Raw genomic sequence first — 22,682 nt, forward strand, 5'->3', positions numbered from 1 at the left:
TTATTGTTGTTGTTTTCAAAGAAATGTTTGGTGATTGACTAGGAATGCCTTGGAGATCTACCAGTCGATTGTGATCGACAGTTTGGTAACCACTAGTTTAGGGTGTCCAAACCTCATGCCTCTATCATAATTCGTTCAAAAGTTATTGCCGTTTTTACCCTTGTAGGATTGCCCAAATTAGGGTGACTAAATCAGAGAAAAAAATCTGTAAAAATCTAGAAAATAGCCCTTGAAGGTGAAAAGCTGTGTGGCCCTCTTCCCTCCTCCCATCCTCTCTAGAGCCACTCAGCTGTTTTATCTACTGGCAGCAGCTCTGACCTAACTTGATATGACCTCACACTATCCTGGAGCACAAACAGACCTGGAGACTTAGTGTAGTCACATCACAGTCATATGTAATGGCTAGGGTTGGCATAGTGTGGGTGGCTGTTAGGTTAGGGTTGTCATTGGGGCTTCAAAGGCTTGGGAGTGGTCTGGAGTTGTCCTGTCTGCTAGATGTATGTGGGGAATGAAAGACCTGGAAGGAGGAGAGAGAGGAGAATGAAAGAGAGTAGAGGAAGAGAGAGGAGAGGGAGAGAAGAGTAAAGTAAAGTAGAGAAGAATAGAGGAGAGAAAAGGGAGAGGAGAGGGGGAGTGGCCAGGAGAGAAGAGGAGAGGAGAGTCAAGGGAGATGAGAGGGGGAGGGGCCAGGAGAGGAGAGGAGAGTCAAGGGAGATGAGAGGGGGAGGGGCCAGGAGAGGAGAGGAGAGTCAAGGGAGATGAGAGGGGAGAGGGGCCAGGAGAGAAGAGGAGAGGAGAGGAGAGTCAAGGGAGATGAGAGGGGGAGGGGCCAGGAGAGGAGAGTCAAGGGAGATGAGAGGGGGAGGGGCCAGGAGAGAAGAAGAGAGGAGAGTCAAGGGAGATGAGAGGGGGAGGGGCCAGGAGAGGAGAGGAGAGGAGAGGAGAGGAGAGGATAGGAGAGGAGAGGAGAGTCAAGGGAGATGAGAGGGGGAGGGGCCAGGAGAGGAGAGGAGAGGAGAGGAGAGGAGAGGAGAGGGAGAGGAGAGGAGAGGAGAGGAGAGGAGAGGAGAGGAGAGGAGAGGGAGATGAGAGGGGGAGGGGCCAGGAGAGAAGAGGAGATGAGAGGAGAGTCAAGGGAGATGAGAGGGGGAGGGGCCAGGAGAGAAAAGGAGAGGAGAGGAGAGTCAAGGGAGATGAGAGGGGGAGGGGCCAGGAGAGGAGAGGAGAGGAGAATGAAAGAGAGTAAAGGAACAGAGAGTACAGGAACAGAGAGGAGAGGGAGAGAATAGTAAAGTAAAGTAGAGAAGACTAGAGGAGAGGCAAAGGAGATGAGAGGGTGGAGGGGCCCGGAGAGGAGAGGAGAGGAGAGGAGAGGAGAGGAGAGGAGAGGAGAGGAGAGGAGAAAGGAGAGGTGAGGAGAGGAGAGGAGAGTCAAGGGAGATGAGAGGGGGAGGGGCCAGGAGAGCAGAGGAGAGAGGAGAGGAGAGGAGAGGAGAGGAGAGGAGAGGAGAGGAGAGGAGAGGAGAGGAGAGGAGAGGAGAGGGAGAGGAGAGGAGAGGAGAGGAGAGGAGAGAGAATAGTAAAGTAAAGTAGAGAAGACTAGAGGAGAGGCAAGGGAGATGAGAGGGGGAAGGGCCAGGAGAGAAGAGGAGAGGAGAGGAGAGGAGAGGAGAGGAGAGGAGAGGAGAGGAGAGGAGAGGAGAGGAGAGGAGAGAGAGAGGAGAGGGAGAGAAGAGTGAAGTAAAGTAGAGAAGAATAGAGGAGAGTAAAGGGAGAGGAGAGGGGGAGGGGCCAGGAGAGAAGAGGAGAGGAGAGGAGAGGAGAGTCAAGGGAGATGAGAGGGGGAGGGGCCAGGAGAGGAGAGGAGAGTCAAGGGTGATGAGAGGGGGTGGGGCCAGGAGAGGAGAGGAGAGTCAAGGGAGATGAGAGGGGAGGGGCCAGGAGAGAAGAGGAGAGGAGAGGAGAGTCAAGGGAGATGAGAGGGGGAGGGGCCAGGAGAGAAGAGGAGAGGAGAGTCAAGGGAGATGAGAGGGGGGAGGGGCCAGGAGAGGAGAGGAGAGGAGAGGAGAGGAGAGGAGAGGAGAATGAAAGAGAGTAAAGGAACAGAGAGTACAGGAACAGAGAGGAGAGGGAGAGAATAGTAAAGTAAAGTAGAGAAGACTAAAGGAGAGGCAAGGGAGATGAGAGGTGGGAGGGGCCAGGAGAGAAGAGGAGAGGAGAGTCAAGGGAGATGAGAGCGGGGAGGGTCCAGGAGAGAAGAGGAGAGGAGAGGAGAGGAGAGGAGAGGAGAAAGGAGAGGTGAGGAGAGGAGAGGAGAGTCAAGGGAGATGAGAGGCGGGAGGGGCCAGGAGAGGAGGGGAGAGGAGAGGAGAATGAAAGAGAGTAAAGGAACAGAGAGGAGAGGGAGAGAATAGTAAAGTAAAGTAGAGAAGAATAGAGGAGAGGCAAGGGAGATGAGAGGGGGAGGGGCCAGGAGAGAAGAGGAGAGGAGAGTCAAGGGAGATTGAGAGGGGGAGGGGCCAGGAGAGGAGAGGAGAGGAGAGGAGAGGAGAGGCAAGGGAGATGAGAGGGGGAGGGGCCAGGAGAAGAGAGGAGAGGAGAGGAGAGGAGAGGCAAGGGAGATGAGAGGGGGAGGGGCCAGGAGAGGAGAGGAGAGTCAAGGGAGATGAGAGGGGGAGGGGCCAGGGAGGAGGAGAGGGAGAGAGGAGAGGAGAGGAGAGGAGAGGAGAGGAGAGGAGAGGCAAGGGAGATGAGAGGGGGAGGGGCCAGGAGAGAAGAGGAGAGGAGAGGAGAGTCAAGGGAGATGAGAGGGGGAGGGGCCAGGAGAGGAGAGGAGAGGAGAGGAGAGGCAAGGGAGATGAGAGGGGGAGGGGCCAGGAGAGGAGAGGAGAGGAGAGGAGAGGAGAGGAGAGGAGAGGAGAGGAGAGGAGAGGAGAGGAGAGGAGAGGAGAGGAGAGGAGAGGAGAAAGGAATGTCTGTCAGGTGGGATTGACATCATTCTGCCCCACCGGCTCTCTTTAGGAAACCCTGCTGTCCCTAGTGTTCCCCCACTCAAGGGTGTGTGTGTGTGTGTGTGTGTGTGTGTGTGTGTGTGTGTGTGTGTGTGTGTGTGTGTGTGTGTGTGTGTGTGTGTGTGTGTGTGTGTGTGTGTGTGTGTGTTCATGGAGTAGGTGTCTGGTCTATAAGTGTGTGTGTGTGTGTGTGTGTGTGTGTGTGTGTGTGTGTGTGTGTGTGTGTGTGTGTGTGTGTGTGTGTGTGTGCGTGCGTGCGTGCGTGCGTGCGTGCGTGCGTGCGTGCGTGCGTGCGTGCGTGCGTGCGTGCGTGCGTGCGTGCGTGCGTGCGTGTGTGTGTGTTAGTGGCACCCACAGATGGATGTCCCTGCCAGGCAGAGAGCTAAGATTCCAAGACCCTGTCACATGGCATGAGGATAACATCTTTTCTCTCTGTCTCTCTGTCTTGCTGTCTTGCTGTCTCCTTGTCTTGCTGTCTCTCTGTCTTGTTTTCTCCTATCTCTCTGTCTCTCTGTCGAGTTTTCTCTCTATGTCTCTGTCTCTCTCTCTTGTTTTCTCTCCCCCTCTGTCTCTCTCTCTCTCTCTCTCTCTCTCTCGTTCTTTCCCTCTCTGTCTCTGTATCTCACTCTCCATCTCTCTCTCCCTCTTTCCATCTCCATTTTGTTTGCACAGGAGGCACGAGAAAACAAACTTGTTTTCTTGTCTCTGACATTAGTGCACATCATTTGTGCACATCACTTCCCGCGACATAGAAAAGCAGAGGATGTATTGCAACATAATGTGTTCAGGATGCTGAATGATCCTCCTCTCTTTTATCATCAAAACAAAAACAGCAACAATTGCGGCCGTGGTGAACAATGGTGCTGTTCAACCTGACGCGTATTTCAGCTTGAAGTCCATATAGGATACTGCAGATACTGTGATGTATTTATACAACAACAGGATATACTGGCTTTAGAACAGACTCTTTAAGCCTCATGACGTTGATGTGAAATGTCTCGTTCATAGTGCAATAGTGTTGTTTTACAGAAAGCCATATTCCAGTGTTCTAGGTTGTGTTAGATAATACCATAAGTTCTTGGTTCTCTGTGTACCTTAAATCAACATGATCAACATCACAATCAACATGACAGTCTGCCACCACTCAGAGTTCAGAGTTCAGACTCATAGAGAGCCAGATTAAAACCATAATACCTTCTCCAATGACACCATGGGTCAATCTCTCTCTAGCACAACAGCACTACACATCATCAAAAGTTCCCTCTCCATTTTAGAAGTTGTTGTTTATTTAAAAAGGGCCTGAGCTAACATGGGTTAGCTTCATAATACTTTCAGTAAACTCAAACAAAGCTGTACACTCAAAGCTGGGGGTGAAATGAAGCTTGGCATTCAGGCCAAAGAGTTCCATTTTGGTTTCATCAGGTCAGAGAATCTTGTTTCTCATGGCCTGAGAGTCTGAGATAATAGCTTCTCATGCTTTCGCCAAAAAGCATTTTAAAATTCTGACTTGTTGGCTAGATTCACAATGAGTGTAGCTTTAATTCAGTACCTTGCATGTGTGTTTTAATGAAAGTTTGAATTTTAGCGAGTACTATTAGCATTTGGCGTTGCGCATTTTCATTTCCTGTTGGCTAGGTGGGACGCAGACGTCTCACTTATCCCTAAGTGGTAAGTGCTGAGACTACACATGTGAAGGTGGTAAATGACCTTTTAATGGCATCAGACCGAGGCTCTGCCTCTGTACCTTAGTGCTCCTAGACCTTAGTGTTGCTTTTGATACCATCGATCACCACATTCTTTTGGAGAGATTGGAAACCCAAATTGGTCAACACGGACAAGTTCTGGCCTGGTTTAGATCTTATCTGTCGGAAAGATATCCGTTTGTCTCTGTGAATGGTTTGTCCTCTGACAAATCAACTGTAAATTTCGGTGTTCCTCAAGGTTCCATTTTAGGACCACTATTGTTTTCACTATATATTTGACCTCTTGGGGATGTCATTCGAAAACATAACATTAACTTTCACTGCTATGCTAATGATACACAGCTGTACATTTCAATGAAACATGGTGAAGCCCCAAAATTGCCCTCGCTAGAAGCATGTGTTTCAGACATAAGGAAGTGGATGGCTGCAAACTTTCTACTTTTAAACTCGGACAAAACAGAGATGCTTGTTCTAGGTCCCAAGAAACAAAGAGATCTTCTTTTGAATCTGACGATTAATCTTAATGTTTGTACAGTCCTCTCAAATAAAACTGTGAAGGACCTCGGCATTACTCTGGACCCTGATCTCTCTTTTGAAGAACATATCAAGACTGTTTCAAGGACAGCTTTTTTCCATCTACGTAACATTGCAAAAATCTGAAACTTTCTGTCCAAAAATGATGCAGAAAAATGCATCCATGCTTTTGTCACTTCTAGGTTAGAATACTGCAATGCTCTACTTTCCGGCTACCCGGATAAAGCACAAAATAAACTTCAGTTAGTGCTAAATACGGCTGCTAGAATCCTGACTAGAACCAAAAAATTTGATCATATTACTCCAGTGCTAGCCTGTCAAGGCAAGGGCTGATTTCAAGGTTTTACTGCTAACCTACAAAGCATTACATGGGCTTGCTCCTACCTATCTCTCTGATTTGGTCCTGCCGTACATACCTACACGTACGCTATGGTCACAAGACGCAGGCCTCCTAATTGTCCCTAGAATTTCTAAGCAAACAGCTGGAGGCAGGGCTTTCTCCTATAGAGCTCCATTTTTTTATGGAATGGTCTGCCTACCCATGTGAGAGACGCAAACTCGGTCTCAACCTTTAAGTCTTTACTGAAGAATCATCTCTTCAGTAATATGATTGAGTGTAGTCTGGCCCAGGAGTGGGAGGGTGAACGGAAAGGCTCTGGAGCAACGAACCACCCTTGCTGTCTCTGCCTGGCTGGTTCCCCCCTTTCCACTGGGATTCTCTGCCTCTAACCCTATTACAGGGGCTGAGTCACTGGCTTACTGGTGCTCTTTCATACCGTCCCTCAGAGGGGTGCGTCACTTGAGTGAGTTGAGTCACTGATGTGATTTTCCTGTCTGGGTTGACACCCCCCCCCCCCTTGGTTTGTGCCGTGGCGGAGATCTTTGTGGGCTATACTCGGCCTTGTCTCAGGATGGTAAGTTGGTGGTTGAAGATATCCCTCTAGTGGTGTGGGGGCTGTGCTTTGGCAAAGTGGGTGGGGTTATATCCTTCCTGTTTGGCCCTGTCCGGGGGTGTCATCGGATGGGGCCACAGTGTCTCCTGTCTCAGCCTCCAGTATTTATGCTGCAGTAGTTTATGTGTTGTGGGGCTAGGGTCAGTTTGTTATATCTGGAATACTTCTCCTGTCCTATTCGGTGTCCTGTGTGAATTTAAGTATGCTCTCTCTAATTCTCTCTTTCTCTCTTTCTTTCTCTCACTCGGAGGACCTGAGCCCGAGGACCATGCCTCAGGACTACCTGCCATGATGACTCCTTGCTCCCCAGTCCACCTGGCCGTGCTGCTGCTCCCGTTTCAACTGTTCTGCCTGTGATTATTATTATTTGACCATGCTGGTCATTTATGAACATTTGCGCATCTTGGCCATGTTCTGTTATAATCTCCACCCGGCACAGCCAGAAGAGGACTGGCCACCCCACATAGCCTGGTTCCTCTCTAGGTTTCTTCCTAGGTTTTGGCCTTTCTAGGGTGTTTTTCCTAGCCACCGTGCTTCTACACCTGCATTGCTTGCTGTTTGGGATTTTAGGCTGGGTTTCTGTACAGCAATGAGATATCAGCTGATGTACGAAGAGCTATATAAATACATTTGTTTTGATTTGATTTGATTCAATTTTGGTTTCATCAGGTCAGAGAATCTTGTTTCTCATGGCTTGAGAGTCCTTTAAGTGCCTTTTGGAAAACTCCAATCGAGCTGTCATGTGTCTTTTACTGAGGAGTGGCTTCTGTCTGGCCTCTACCATAAAGGCCTGATTGGTGGAGTTCTGCAGAGATGGTTGTCCTTCTGGAAGGTTCTCTCATCTCCGCAGAGGTACTCTGTCAGAGTGACCATCAGGTTCATGGTCACCTCCTTGACCAAAGGCCCTTCTCCCCCGATTGCTCAGTTTGGCCAGGCGGCCAGCTCTAGGAAGAGTCTTGGTGGTTCCAAACTTTTTCCATTTAAGAATGATGGAGGCCACCTTCAATGCTGCAGAAATGTTTTGGTACCCTTCCCCAGATCTGTGTCTGACATGTACTGTCAACTGTGGGACCTTATATAGACAGGTGTGTGCCTTTCCAAATCATGTCCAATCAATTGAATTTACCACAAGTGGACTCCAATCAAGTTGTAGAAACATCTCACTGATCAATTGAAACAGGAGGCACCTGAGCTCAATTTTGGGTATCATAACAAAGGGTCTGAATACTTATGTAAATAAGGTATTCCTGTCTTTATTTTTAATAAATGTGCAAACATTTCTAAAAACCTGTTTTCCCTTTGTCCTTATGGGGTAGTGTGTAGATTGACGAGGAAAAACATTTATTTATTCCATTTTAGAATAAGGCTGTAACGTAACAAAAGGTGGAAAAAGTCAAAGGGTCTGAATACTTTCCAAATCCACTGTAGATGATATTCATGTCAATAACACATTTTTCGGTGAAATGCATTTGAATGATTTTCCATCTCCTCTCCCCTCATTTGTTGGTGTTGTAGGTTATACATGTCTGTGATAACAATGTCTGCTGGAGTGTTTGTGTTACAGCTGAAGAAGGTAGCCCTGTCTGAGCCAGAATGGCCCCTAGGGTAGGAGCATACCTCCTGTTTCTGCAGCCTGAGGCAGTCTTTATGTACTGGACAGGACCTATGGTCATGTGTGCATATATTTGATCTATGGGTGGCCCCAGCGGGAATCATACCAACGGGTTGCAAGTGTCATGCTCTACCGACTAAGCCACAAAGGACCACGTCTATAATACAGCCTGTAATACACTGGCTTAGGTTGTAGTAATGTTGTAGCAGTGATATACTGCATGTTCATACTCACAAGAAGAACTTCTCGTCCCAGACAGGGTTGAGGTTCCCAAAGATGGTCTTGGTACGCCGTTTGGTCTTCCCTACCTGGACAGTCACATAGGGGTCACTGGAACCTGTCTTATCCTTGGCCTGCAGACCCTGGGCACACATCACTGGAGAGGAGAGAGGGGGAGGCAGGGAGAGATGGGGGAATAGAGCGAGGCAGAGGAAGACAGAGGAAGGTAGGGGAAGACAGAGGAAGACAGGGGATGATGGGAGAGACAGGGGAAACATGGGAAGACAGGGGAAGGCAAGGGAGACAGGGAAGACAGAGGAAGACGGGGGAGACAGAGGAGACATGTGAAGACAGGGGGAGACAAGGGAGACAGGGAAGACAGAGGAAGACAGGGAAAGACAGGTGCGACAGGGAAGACAGAGGAAGACAGGGGAAGACAGGGGAAGACAGGGGCGACAGGGGAGACAGGGAAGGCAGAGGAAGCCAGGGGAAGACAAGGGGAGACAGGGGAAGTAGGGGGAGGTTGGGGAGGCATGGGGGGAGTAGACAAAAATAAAAACAGTAAGACTTAAGAGGCTTTTGTTCCAGTCCAGTACTAATATACAGTATATTATACACATATATATACATATATATATATATATGTAACACGTAAAGCCTGCAGGTTTAATGCTGTATTACTTGCTATGCACTAGTATGAGCCTTGTCCTATGTCTAATGTACGTATAGGTACCATAGCCATGTAAACTTGTCTCCAGTATAGCCAATCTGTTTGTTGGGGAAGCAGTGAATATCTGCTTTGCCAACAGACAGATACCTAAGAGAGACCAGTCCACCACCATCGCACATGACCATGCACAAGCACATACACACACACTACATTTAAATACATTTTTTTTTAGCAGATGCTCTTATCCAGAGCGACTTACGTTAATCTTAAGATAACTTGTTGAGACAACCACATATCACAGTCTTTGTAAATACATTGTGCAAGTAGGTAAAAACAAGTGCACTTGTGTTTTTTATGGGGGAATAAGACTGAGATGTCTTATTAAAGACACAGCACTTAAAGATGCTGAACATCTGTCATTTCAGCCAGCAGTTTTGAAAGTGGTGTTCACGAGCCAAAACAGGTTTCTTGTGTATTACATCATCCAACTGTGTAATACGTCATCCAAGTGTGTACTACGTCATCCAACTGTGTACTACGTCATCCAAGTGTGTACTACGTCATCAATTTCTTGTGATGTGTTAAAGGTGGAATATGCAGAAATCACTCCTCCAATTCCTGGTTGCTAAAATTCTAATATTTTGGCTAAGTTTATGTGATAAAACAAGCAATTATGGAATACAGTAATACATTAGTAACACCTTCTCTTTCCAAGACATAGACTGAATTTTTTATTTTTTTATTTCACCTCTATTTAACCAGATAAGCTAGTTGAGAACAAGTTCTCATTTACAACTCTGATCTGGCCAAGATAAAGCAAAGCAGTGCGACAGAAACAACAACACAGAGTTACACATGGAATAAACAAGCGTACAGTCAATAACACAATAGAAAAACAAAAGCCTATATACAGTGTGTGCAAATGGCATGAGGAGGTAAGGCAATAAATAGAACATAGTAGCAAAGTAATTACAGTTTAGCAGATTTACACTGGAGTGATGGATGAGCCGATGATGATGAGCATATGGTGGTGTGTAAGTAGTGATACTGGTGTGCAAAAGAGCAGCAAAGTAAATAAAAACAATATGGGGTTGAGGTAGATAGATTAGGTGGACTATTTACAGATGGACTATGTACAGCTGCAGCGATCGGTTAGCTGCGCAGATAGCTGATGTTTAAAGTTAGTGAGGGAAATGTAAGTCTCCAGCTTCAACGATTTTTGCAATTCGTTCCAGTCACTGGCAGCAGAGAACTGGACGGAAAGGCGGCCAAAAGAGGTGTTGGCTTTGGGGATGACCAGTGAGATATGCCTGCTGGAGTGCATGCTACGGGTGGGTGTTGTTATCGTGACCAGTGAGCTAAGGCAGAGCTTTACCTAGCATAGACTTGTAGATGACCTGAAGCCAGTGGGTCTGGCGATGAATATGTAGTGAGGGCCAGCCGACTAGAGCATACAGGTCGCAGTAGTGGGTGGAATAAGGCACTTTGGTAACAAAACGGATGGCACTGTGATAGACTACATCCAATGCGCTGAGTAGTGTATTGGAAGCTATTTTGTAGACAACATTGCCGAAGTCGAGGATCGGCTAGAGTAAGTTTGGCGGCGTGAGTGAAGGAGGCTTTGTTGCGAAATGGAAAGCTGATTCTAGTTTTGATTTTGGATTGGAGATGCTTGATATGAGTCTGGAAGGAGAGTTTACAGTCTCGCCAGACACCTAGGTATTTGTAGTTGTCCACGTATTCTAGGTCAGAACTGTCCAGAGTAGTGATGCTAGTCGGGCGGGCGGTGCGGGCTGCAAATGGTTGAAAAGCATACATTTGGTTTTTACAAGCGTTTAAGAGCAGTTGGAGGCCACGGAAGGAGTGTTGTATGGCATTGAAGCTCGTTTGGAGGTTAGTTAACACAGTGTCAAAAGAAGGGCCAGATGTATACAGAATGGTGCCGTCTGCGTAGAGGTGGATCAGGGAATCACCCGCAGCAAGAGCGACATCATTGATATATACAGAGAAAAGAGTTGGCCCGAGAATTGAACCCTGTGGTACCCCCATAGAGATTGCCAGAGGTCCGAACAACAGGCCCTCCGATTTGCAAACTGAACTCTGTCTGCGAAGTAGTTGGTGAACCAGGCAGGGCCGTCATTTGAGAAACCAAGGCTATTGAGGCGGCCGATAAGAATACGTTGATTGACAGAGTCAAAAGCCTTGGCCAGATCGATGAAGACCGCTGCACAGTACTGTTTTTTTTTAAATCAATGGCGGTTATGATATCGTTTAGTACCCTGAGCGTGCTAAGGTGCACCCATGACCAGCTCGGAAACCGGATTGCACAGTGGAGAAGGTACGGTGGGATTCGAAAATGTAATTGATCTGTTTATTAACTTGGCTTTTGAAAACTTTAGAAAGGCAGGGAAAGATGGATATAGGTCTGTAACAGTGTGGGTCTAGAGTGTCTCCCCCTTTGAAGAGGGGGATGACCGCGGCAGCTTTCCAATCTTTAGGAATCTCAGATGATACGAAAGAGAGGTTGAACAGACTGGTAATAGGGGTTGCAACAATGGCTGCGGATACTTTTTAGAAAGAGAGGGTCCAGATTGTCTAGCCCAGCTGATTTGTAGGGGTCCAGGTTTTGCAGCTCTTTCATCTGCTATCTGGATTCTGGATTTGGGTGGAGAAGCTGGGGAGGCTCGGGCAAGTAGCTTTTGAGTCAACATGTGACACCATCCCTGTGGAACACTTTCGACACCTTGCAGAGAGTCCATACCCCTATGAATTGAGGCTGTTCTGAAGGCAAAAGGGGGTCAACTCAATATTTGGCAGGTGTTTCCTAATGTTTTGTACACTCAGTGTATACTTTAGAGAATCATTGTACCATCTAAATCTCTGTTAAACATGTTTTCAATTACCCAAAATATAGTTTTTCAGCTGTTTGAAGCTGGTATGCAAAACCGATGGTAAAAGATGCAAACACTAAACTTAACAACAGGAAGCATAGAAACTCTGCACATAGAACAGATCTACCGTGTCTTAAATTTGCTTTCAATAAGAATGACAGAACTATAACTCACATTTTTATGTGAATTTGGTCAGGTCGGCCAAAAAGTTACATATTATAGCTTTTAGATTTTGCAATTCGTGCGATATGTTCCATCTTCAACTTGACGGAGAAAAGGGAGAGAGAGAGAGGGGTAGCAGAGAGAGAGAGGGTGATGTGAAAAGGGAGAGGGAGTAGTGGAAAGGGAGAAAAGGGAGAGAGAGAGAGGGGTAGCAGAGAGAGAGGGTGATGTGGAAAGGGAGAGGGAGGAGTGGAAAGGGAGAAAAGGGGGAGAGAGAGAGGGGTAGCAGAGAGAGAGGGTGATGTGGAAAGGGAGAGGGAGGAGTGGAAAGGGAGAAAAGGGGGAGAGAGAGAGGGGTAGCAGAGAGAGAGGGTGATGTGGAAAGGGAGAGGGAGGAGTGGAAAGGGAGAAAAGGGGGGAGAGAGAGGGGTAGCGGAGAGAGAGAGGGTGATGTGGAAAGGGAGAGGGTGATGTGGAAAGAGAGAAAAGGGGGAGAGAGAGAGGGGTAGCGGAGAGAGAGGGTGATGTGGAAAGAGAGAGGGTGATGTGGAAAGGTAGAGGGAGGAGTGGAAAGGGAGAAAAGGGGGAGAGAGAGAGGGGTAGCAGAGAGAGAGAGGGTGATGTGGAAAGGGAGAGGGTGATGTGGAAAGGGAGAGGGAGTAGTGGAAAGGGAGAAAAGGGGGAGAGAGAGAGGGGTAGAGGAGAGAGAGGGTTATGTGGAAAGGGAGAGGGTGATGTGGAAAGGTAGAGGGAGGAGTGGAAAGGGAGAAAAGGGGGAGAGAGAGAAGGGTAGTGGAGAGAGAGGGTGATGTGGAAAGGGAGAGGGAGGAGTAGAAAGAGAGAAAGGGGGGAGAGATAGAGGGGTAGCAGAGAGAGAGAGGGTGATGTGGAAAGGGAGAGGGTGATGTGGAAAGGGAGAGGGAGTAGTGGAAAGGGAGAAAAGGGGGAGAGAGAGGGGGTAGAGGAGAGAGAGAGGGTGATGTGGAAAGGGAGAGGGTGATGTGGAAAGGGAGAGGGAGTAGTGGAAAGGGAGAAAAGGGGGAGAGAGAGGGGGTAGAGGAGAGAGAGAGGGTGATGTGGAAAGGGAGAGGGAGGAGTGGAAAGAGAGAAAAGGGGGAGAGAGAGAGGGGTAGCGGAGAGAGAGAGGGTGATGTGGAAAGGGAGAGGGTGATGTGGAAATGGAGAGGGAGGAGTGGAAAGGGAGAAAAGGGGGAGAGAGAGAGGGGTAGAGGAGAGAGAGAGGGTGATGTGGAAAGGGAGAGGGAGGAGTGGAAAGAGAGAAAAGGGGGAGAGAGAGAGGGGTAGAGGAGAGAGAGGGTGATGTGGAAAGGGAGAGGGAGGAGTGGAAAGGGAGAAAAGGGGGAGAGAGAGAGGGGTAGAGGAGAGAGAGAGGGTGATGTGGAAAGGGAGAGGGAGGAGTGGAAAGAGAGAAAAGGGGGAGAGAGAGAGGGGTAGCGGAGAGAGAGGGTGATGTGGAAAGGGAGAGGGTGATGTGGAAAGGGAGAGGGAGGAGTGAAAGAGAGAAAAGGGGGAGAGAGAGAGGGGTAGCGGAGAGAGAGAGGGTGATGTGGAAAGGGAGAGGGTGATGTGGAAAGGGAGAGGGAGGAGTGAAAGAGAGAAAAGGGGGAGAGAGAGAGGGGTAGCAGAGAGAGAGAGGGTGATGTGGAAAGGGAGAGGGTGATGTGGAAAGGGAGAGGGAGTAGTGGAAAGAGAGAATAGCGGGAGAGAGAGAGGGGTAGCGGAGAGAGAGAGGGTGATGTGGAAAGGGAGAGGGTGATGTGGAAAGGGAGAGGGAGTAGTGGAAAGGGAGAAAAGGGTGAGAGAGAGAAGGGTAGCGGAGAGAGAGAGGGTGATGTGGAAAGGGAGAGGGAGTAGTGGAAAGGGAGAAAAGGGGGAGAGAGAGAGGGGTAGAGGAGAGAGAGAGGGTGATGTGGAAAGGGAGAGGGAGGAGTGGAAAGGGAGAAAAGGGGGAGAGAGAGAAGGGTAGCGGAGAGAGAGAGGGTGATGTGGAAAGGGAGAGGGAGTAGTGGAAAGAGAGAAAAGGGGGAGAGAGAGAGGGGTAGAGGAGAGAGAGAGGGTGATGTGGAAAGGGAGAAGGAGGAGTGGAAAGAGAGAAAAGGGGGAGAGAGAGAGGGGTAGCGGAGAGAGAGAGGGTGATGTGGAAAGGGAGAGGGAGGAGTGGAAAGGGAGAAAAGGGGGAGAGAGAGAAGGGTAGCGGAGAGAGAGAGGGTGATGTGGAAAGGGAGAGGGAGTAGTGGAAAGGGAGAAAAGGGGGAGAGAGAGAGGGGTAGAGGAGAGAGAGGGTGATGTGGAAAGGGAGAGGGAGTAGTGGAAAGGGAGAAAAGGGGGAGAGAGAGAAGGGTAGCGGAGAGAGAGAGGGTGATGTGGAAAGGGAGAGGGAGGAGTTTGTAAGTCGCTCTGGATAAGAGCGTCTGCTAAATGACTTAAATGTAATGTAATGTAATGAAAGAGAGAAAAGGGGGAGAGAGAGAGGGGTAGAGGAGAAAGAGGGTGATGTGGAAAGGGAGAGGGAGGAGTGGAAAGGGAGAAAAGGGGGAGAGAGAGAGGGGTAGAGAGAGAGAGAGGGTGATGTGGAAAGGGAGAGGGAGGAGTGGAAAGGGAGAAAAGGGGGAGATAGAGAGAGGGGTAGAGGAGAGAGAGGGTGATGTGGAAAGGGAGAGGGAGGAGTGGAAAGGGAGAAAAGGGGGAGAGAGAGAGGGGTAGCGGAAAGAGAGAGGGTGATGTGGAAAGGGAGAGGGAGGAGTGGAAAGGGAGAAAAGGGGGAGAGAGAGAGGGGTAGAGGAGAGAGAGAGGGTGATGTGGAAAGGGAGAGGGAGGAGTGGAAAGGGAGAAAAGGGGGAGAGAGAGAAGGGTAGCGGAGAGAGAGAGGGTGATGTGGAAAGGGAGAGGGAGGAGTTTGTAAGTCGCTCTGGATAAGAGCGTCTGCTAAATGACTTAAATGTAATGTAATGTAATGAAAGAGAGAAAAGGGGGAGAGAGAGAGGGGTAGAGGAGAAAGAGGGTGATGTGGAAAGGGAGAGGGAGGAGTGGAAAGGGAGAAAAGGGGGAGAGAGAGAGGGGTAGAGAGAGAGAGAGGGTGATGTGGAAAGGGAGAGGGAGGAGTGGAAAGGGAGAAAAGGGGGAGATAGAGAGAGGGGTAGAGGAGAGAGAGGGTGATGTGGAAAGGGAGAGGGAGGAGTGGAAAGGGAGAAAAGGGGGAGAGAGAGAGGGGTAGCGGAAAGAGAGAGGGTGATGTGGAAAGGGAGAGGGAGGAGTGGAAAGGGAGAAAAGGGGGAGAGAGAGAGGGGTAGAGGAGAGAGAGAGGGGTAGAGGAGAGAGAGGGTGATGTGGAAAGGGAGAGGGAGTAGTGGAAAGAGAGAAAAGGGGGAGAGAGAGAGGGGTAGCGGAGAGAGAGAGGGTGATGTGGAAAGGGAGAGGGAGTAGTGGAAAGAGAGAAAAGGGGGAGAGAGAGAGGGGTAGCGGAGAGAGAGAGGGGTAGAGGAGAGAGAGAGGGTGATGTGGAAAGGGAGAGGGAGTAGTGGAAAGAGAGAAAAGGGGGAGAGAGAGAGGGGTAGCGGAGAGAGAGAGGGTGATGTGGAAAGGGAGAGGGAGGAGTGGAAAGAGTTGGAAAGAGGCAGAGAACGGCTGATGTCTATGTTGGCTCTGTATAATGTAGTAAAATGTACCGCAACTACAGAGCTGAGTGATGGAGAGAAAAAGAGAGAGAGAGAAAGAGGCAGAGAGAGAGAGGGGGTGAGAGAGATAGAGAGTGAGAGGGGTAAGGGTGGAAAGATGGAAAAAAGGAGTGATGGAGAGAGGGAGTTATTAAGTATACTGTATTCTCCTTCCTATAGCAGTCTATACAAATCCACTGATCCAGGGCTGGGATGTAGCAGGGAGCTGATGCAGAACATTCACATCTCACGGCTGCCTATCTATCTACCGCCAAAGTGCTACACAATCAATGTGTGTCTGTGTTCATTAAATAAATAATACATAAATAAAGAGTCAATAAGTCGGTTCCTAAACAGGACATTGGATAAGGCCATAGAGATAGATGGGAGCGGGAGGCAGTTTTTCTCTCTGTCTCAGTCTCTTGGGGATTGATTGACACACACAAGGAATGGCAGGAATGCTAGCTGGGCAATAATATATCTCAGCTCAGCCCAACCTGGTGTAATTTAGCCCAGAGGAACTGTATGCTCTAGTCGCACCGCTGCAAGGTAATACACGCACACACATCACCTATAGGGCGGAGCACAGAATCAGCCACAGTGGTGGATCGCCCTTCCAGCTATGTGCCTTGCTCAAGACGATCTGAAGACATGTATTATAGTCCAGCAAACCTTCCCAGCACCAGGCCTGAATGATTGTGTTAAGATGTGATGTTGACATTGATTGACCACTAGGAGGTTCCCTCCAGTATAGCCTGCTTGGTTAGGGGCGAGGGCTTAGTTCTTAGTGTTGGTACTACTAACCTGTGATGTTGATCTTGGTGGACCACTAGGAGGTTCCCTCCGGTCTAGCCTGCTTGGTTAGGGACGAGGGCTTAATTCTTAATGTTGGTACTACTAACCTGTGATGTTGATCTTGGTGGACCACTAGGAGGTTCTCTCCAGTCTAGCCTGCTTGGTTAGGGGCGAGGGCTTAGTTCTTAGTGTTGGTACTACTAACCTGTGATGTTGATCTTGGTGGACCACTAGGAGGTTCCCTCCAGTCTAGCCTGCTTGGTTAGGAGCGAGGGCTTAGTTCTTAGTGTTGGTACTACTAACCTGTGATGTTGATCTTGGCGGACCACTTGGATGTTCCCTCCAGCACTGCTTGCTTGGCAGTCTTCAGGTGTCCAGTGAAGTCCTCTTTAGAGATCCCAAACATCTCCTGGATGACCTCAAACACCTCAGGACGGTTCTTCTCCCTGATCTTCATCCTCTCCTTCATGGCCATGATGATGTTCAGGGTCTTGTCCTCAGCGCCATGCTTAGAACTCTTCTCCACCGCCCCTAGAACACCACACACACACACACACACACACACACACACACACACACACACACACACACACACACACACACACACACACACACACACACACACACACACACACACACACACACACACACAAAAAAAAACACACCATTACAAATTAGGTTACAGCATTGTGCTTAGAACTCTTATCCACCACCCTTAGATTTCCTCTGGCCCATCTATCAAACACACAGATAACTTTCTCACGTGCTCTGTGTGGTCTCTATCTCTCTTTCTCTACCTTTCTCTTTTGGGTATATTGTCCCTAGAACACAATGGGAAGCAGTTGTTGTAGGAGGAGAATGTTAACAAATACTGTCTGTGATTAGAATACAGTTAGAAGTATCCTTTATTCTGTGTGTTTGTGTGTGTGAGTAGGGAGTAGGGGTTCGAAAGACCTTGGCTACGGCCTATCTCTCAAACACACACTTCTGCTTTCTCCTCATGCTTTTATTGGACCCTCCCTCTCCCCTCTCTCCCCTCCCCTCTCTCCCCTCCCTCTCCCCTCTCTCCCCTCCGTCCCTCTCCCCTCTCCCCTCCCTCCCTCTCCCCTCTCTCCCCTCCCCTCTCCCCTCTCTCCCCTCACTCCCTCTCCTCTCCCTCCCTCTCCCCTCTCTCCCCTCCCCTCTCTCCCCTCTCACCCCTCCCTCCCTCTCCCCTTTCTCCCCTCCCTCCCTCTCCCCTCTCTCCCCTCCCTCACCCCTTTCTCCCCTCTCCCCACTCTCCCCTCCCTCTCCCTTCTCTGCCCTCCCTCCCTCTCCCCTCTCTCCCCTCCCTCCCCTCCCTTCTCTCCCCTCCTCTCTCACCCCCTCCCCTCCCTTCTCTCCCCTCCTCTCTCACCCCCTCCCTCCCTTCTCTCCCCTCCTCTCTCCCCTCCCTCCCCTCCCTTCTCTCCCCTCCTCTCTCACCCCCTCCCCTCCTCTCTCCCCTCCCTCCCTCTCCCCCTCTCTCCCCTCCCTCACCCCTTTCTCCCCTCTCCCCACTCTCCCCTCCCTCTCCCCCTTCTCTGCCCTCCCTCCCCTCTCCCTCTCTCCCCTCCCTCCCTCTCCCCTCTCTCCCCTCCCTCACCCCTTTCTCCCCTCTCCCCACTCTCCCCTCCCTCTCCCTTCTCTGCCCTCCCTCCCTCTCCCCTCTCTCCCCTCCCTCCCCTCCCTTCTCTCCCCTCCTCTCTCACCCCCTCCCCTCCCTTCTCTCCCCTCCTCTCTCACCCCCTCCCCTCCCTCTCCCTTCTCTCCCCTCCCTCCCTCTCCCTCTCTCCCCTCCCTCCCCTCCCTTCTCTCCCCTCCTCTCTCACCCCCTCCCCTCCCTTCTCTCCCCCCTCCTCTCTCCCCTCCCTCCCCTCCTCTCTCCCCTCCCTCTCGCTCTTTTTCACCCCTTCTTTCTCCTCCTCTAATCGAGTTATCTTGCCTGTCATCTTTGACAAGGTCATGAACTGCGATTGAAATCAAATTAAATATAAATCATCATTTGAATAAAATGTATTCATCCCAAATTACGCTGTTTTCCCTACATAGGGCAGTACTAAACGTAGTGCAATACTAAAAGTAGTGCAGTATGTAGGGAATAGAGGACCATTTGGGACGCACACAGAGAGTTCTATCAATCAGAGTGGAGCTAATCCAGTTACAGAGAGTGACGGACCTGGGGCTAACGTATCACACCTCTACTGTCATCCAATCAAAACAGACTAGGATAAACCTCTAGATACTACCCAAAACATGACCTGCTACTGTAGAACAGAGGGAATCAGATTAAATATACATTACAGTAGCAAGATGTAGAGGGTGTGGGTGTGTTTTAGTGCAAACATAAACACATTTGAGAGCTAGCTACACTTCAAAGCAAGCTGGGAGGCAGAGAGTAATGTCATACTGACACCCTCCCTGTAAGGCTGGAGCCAACAGCTGGACGGACGGACGCACACACGCAAGCACACACACACACACACACCTCAAAGTGTGCGTGTGTGTGTGAGCCTGTGCATGTGTGTGTGTGTGTGTGTGCATGTGTGCGTGCGTGCGTGCGAGCGAGTGGGAGTGCAAACCTGTGTTTCTGGGAGTGAGCCTGTGTGTGTGTGTGAGTGTATTCCCTTACTCTGTAGACAGTCGGCGTTGAGTAGATCCTGACACTTCTCGTGGCATTTGACACCACACTCAGAGCAGCGCATACCCTGCCTGGCGATGCCCCACAGCAGGCCCTCACACTCGTGGCAGTAGGTTGGGGCGGTGGCCGTCCACACCTCAAAGTTATGAGGCGTCGTAGACGAGATGGGATAGATCAACGCCTGCAACGTCTTCCTAAACACATGCAGTTTCTGGAGAGGAGGAGAGAGGGTGGAGAGGAGAAGGCGGAGGAGGAAGAAAGAAGGTGAGAGGAGAGGAGAAGAGAAGAGGGCCAAGGAGGGAGGTAGGGGGGAGGAGGGAGAGAGGGCGCGGAGAGGAGGGCAGAGGAGGGAGAAATAGAGGAGAAGAGAGAGACAGAACGAGAAAAATAGAGAAGAAATGAGAGGGGAGAAAGAAAGAACGTAGGTGGAATTGAGAGGTCAGATGTCAGATTATAAAACAGACACACAAACCCCTAGAGGTAAAGGGAGAAGGTCTAAGGCCAGAGGTCACTGTAAAGGTCAAGTGTCCCCAGGGTCCATCCAGTCTCATTAAAACCTAAATGAGCTATAGCACTGGGTTGCTTTAAACCCCATCGCTATAGGCTACCGTCTAATATGATAATAATGGCTGTGTCCACAATACTAAATTACCCTTATAGTGTACATTATGCTTACCACACACAGCTTTAGGCTGCTTTTTAACACTATCCTATGCTCCATATAGTGCACTACAAGTAGTGTGTATTATGTTGACCCTACACTGCTATAGGCTACTTTCTAATAATGCTACTTTCCCAACAAGATCTCACGGTTTGACCAATTTTACTTCAGATTCTGACGTTTGTCCACATTTCTCCAAATGTCAAATTTCAAAGTTGCTCCAAACATCAAATTTCTAGGTGTTTTTGGACCCTGGGTTGCTCCTCCTGATATTCCTAACTGACTTGCCTAGTTAAATAGAGGCTAAATAAATAAGTTAAATAGAAGCAGCACACCGGGTTGCACCACTGCTGGATAAGTTTAGGTATTAATTCCTAATGGTTAAGTTTAGGTATTAATTCCTAATGGTTAAGTTTAGGTATTCATTCCTAATGGATAAGTTTAGGTATTCATTCCTAATGGATAAGTTTAGGTATTCATTCCTAATGGATAAGTTTAGGTATTAATTCCTAATGGATAAGTTTAGGTATTAATTCCAAATGGATAAGTTTAGGTATTCATTCCAAATGGATAAGTTTAGGTATTCATTCCTAATGGATAAGTTTAGGTATTCATTCCTAATGGTTAAGTTTAGGTATTCATTCCTAATGGATAAGTTTAGGTATTAATTCCTAATGGATAAGTTTAGGTATTCATTCCTAATGGATAAGTTTAGGTATTAATTCCTAATGGTTAAGTTTAGGTATTCATTCCTAATGGTTAAGTTTAGGTATTCATTCCTAATGGTTAAGTTTAGGTATTCATTCCTAATGGTTAAGTTTAGGTATTAATTCCTAATGGATAAGTTTAGGTATTCATTCCTAATGGATAAGTTTAGGTATTAATTCCTAATGGTTAAGTTTAGGTATTCATTCCTAATGGATAAGTTTAGGTATTAATTCCTAATGGTTAAGTTTAGGTATTAATTCCTAATGGTTAAGTTTAGGTATTAATTCCTAATGGATAAGTTTAGGTATTAATTCCTAATGGTTAAGTTTAGGTATTAATTCCTAATGGTTAAGTTTAGGTATTCATTCCTAATGGTTAAGTTTAGGTATTAATTCCTAATGGTTAAGTTTAGGTATTAATTCCTAATGGTTAAGTTTAGGTATTCATTCCTAATGGTTAAGTTTAGGTATTAATTCCTAATGGATAAGTTTAGGTATTCATTCCTAATGGATAAGTTTAGGTATTAATTCCTAATGGTTAAGTTTAGGTATTCATTCCTAATGGATAAGTTTAGGTATTAATTCCTAATGGTTAAGTTTAGGTATTAATTCCTAATGGTTAAGTTTAGGTATTAATTCCTAATGGATAAGTTTAGGTATTAATTCCTAATGGATAAGTTTAGGTATTAATTCCTAATGGATAAGTTTAGGTATTAATTCCTAATGGTTAAGTTTAGGTATTAATTCCTAATGGTTAAGTTTAGGTATTAATTCCTAATGGATAAGTTTATGTATTAATTCCTAATGGATAAGTTTAGGTATTAATTCCAAATGGATAAGTTTAGGTATTCATTCCTAATGGATAAGTTTAGGTATTCATTCCTAATGGATAAGTTAAGGGTTATGATTTGGGGTTTAAACAAAAACAACAAAAACAAGTGTCTATCAACGGGATTGGACAAGCAACCCTCGGAGCCGGAGCACTTGGCTTACGCCTATCCGCCACCGCTGTCTACAACGCCCTTGCAAAACCAAAGCCTACTTGATGGTAATAGTGCTCACCATTGCCCCTAGTGGCCGGTTTTGAAGGCATGTCCTGGGTACATGGACAGACTTCAGAGTTTGAAGTGGCTCTTGAGCGACCAGGCTGACATTTCAGTCCATAATGATATGCCAATCTCCATAATGTACACTCCAAGTAATGTGCATTATGCTGAACCTCTACTCTACAGCCGTAGGCAACTTTCTAATAGGGCTATGTGTCCATGTGAACCATATGAACCATATGAACCATATTCTGCATGTAGTGCACAGTACATAGGGGCAAGGGTGTCATTCCATTATTAGTATTGAAAGAGCATCCTTTAGCTAAGTGGCTCAATGACACCAGTGTGTTTTATTACTGCACAACTCAACCATTTCTACCAGAAATCACAGAGTAAAGGAACAATGTATCAGCTAACACCAGGAACACATGGTTGTATATATCAACCAAGCATTGCATGCCATTCCATGCCATAGCCTCAGCCTTACTACTACAGCCACATAAACACCATGTTTTGAATGAGTGTGAGTTGTTTTGGGTTTGTTTATTGATTGACTATATTAAATGTATATTCCTGCGTCTTTCACTGCTGATAGGTAGAGAGGTCAGACATATGAAGGGCCCTAGTGGCCCACAGTGGCCCACAGACTATCAATCACACTCACTCACACACACATGGACGCCTGCATGAGCGTGTGCATGTGCGCACACACACACACACACACACACACACACACACACACACACACACACACACACACACACACACACACACACACACACACACACACACACACACACACACACACACACACACACACACACACACACACACACACACACACACACACACACACACACACACACACACACACACACACACACACACACACACACCACAGAGCAGGCTGCTGAGCCCTTTAAAACTATAGCCCCAGAGGAGAGCCCTGGATAAGAACATCCCCCTCTACCCATTCCTCTTATATTTTATCCCTGCATTTTTAATTCCCCTCCTCCCTGTCCTGTTTAATACAGGCCTGTCGGACGTGGATAAGTATCAGGTGAGTCACATCCTCACTGTAACTTTTAAGAACGAAACCTGCCAGCTACCAGCTGTCTGCATGACTTTTAGCTGCTAGCTAGCTAGCTGCTGTATCTGAGAGAGTGAGCGTGAGAGAGAGAGAGAGAGAGAGAGAGAGAGAGAGAGAGAGAGAGAGAGAGAGAGAGAGAGAGAGAGAGAGAGAGAGAGACTGAGTCTGGTTTACTGTCTGGTTTACTTTGACTACATCCATAATGCATTTATTACACATTTATAAGCATTTCATGAACATGTTATAACAGGTCCCAACCGCATCGTTAACAAATAATAATATAATATTACCAAAA

The 22,682-nt window shown here is 47.9% G+C and overlaps 1 protein-coding gene across 2 annotated transcripts in view; it reads right to left on the bottom strand.

The window, feature by feature from the left end:
• The window catches only part of LOC124035531 (protein unc-13 homolog C-like), a 242,289-nt gene that overhangs the window by 179,614 nt on the left and 39,993 nt on the right, over positions 1-22,682 (bottom strand). For both annotated transcript variants that reach the window (XM_046348989.1, XM_046348988.1), the window contains exons 7-9: positions 18,875-19,094; positions 16,528-16,755; positions 8,048-8,189 (exon numbers count right to left, since the gene is read on the bottom strand). In XM_046348989.1, the coding sequence (XP_046204945.1) occupies positions 8,048-8,189; positions 16,528-16,755; positions 18,875-19,094 (590 nt within the window). The remainder of the gene's footprint in view (positions 1-8,047; positions 8,190-16,527; positions 16,756-18,874; positions 19,095-22,682) is intronic.

This window comes from Oncorhynchus gorbuscha, linkage group LG05, assembly GCF_021184085.1.
Source record: "Oncorhynchus gorbuscha isolate QuinsamMale2020 ecotype Even-year linkage group LG05, OgorEven_v1.0, whole genome shotgun sequence".
NCBI lineage: Eukaryota > Metazoa > Chordata > Actinopteri > Salmoniformes > Salmonidae > Oncorhynchus > Oncorhynchus gorbuscha.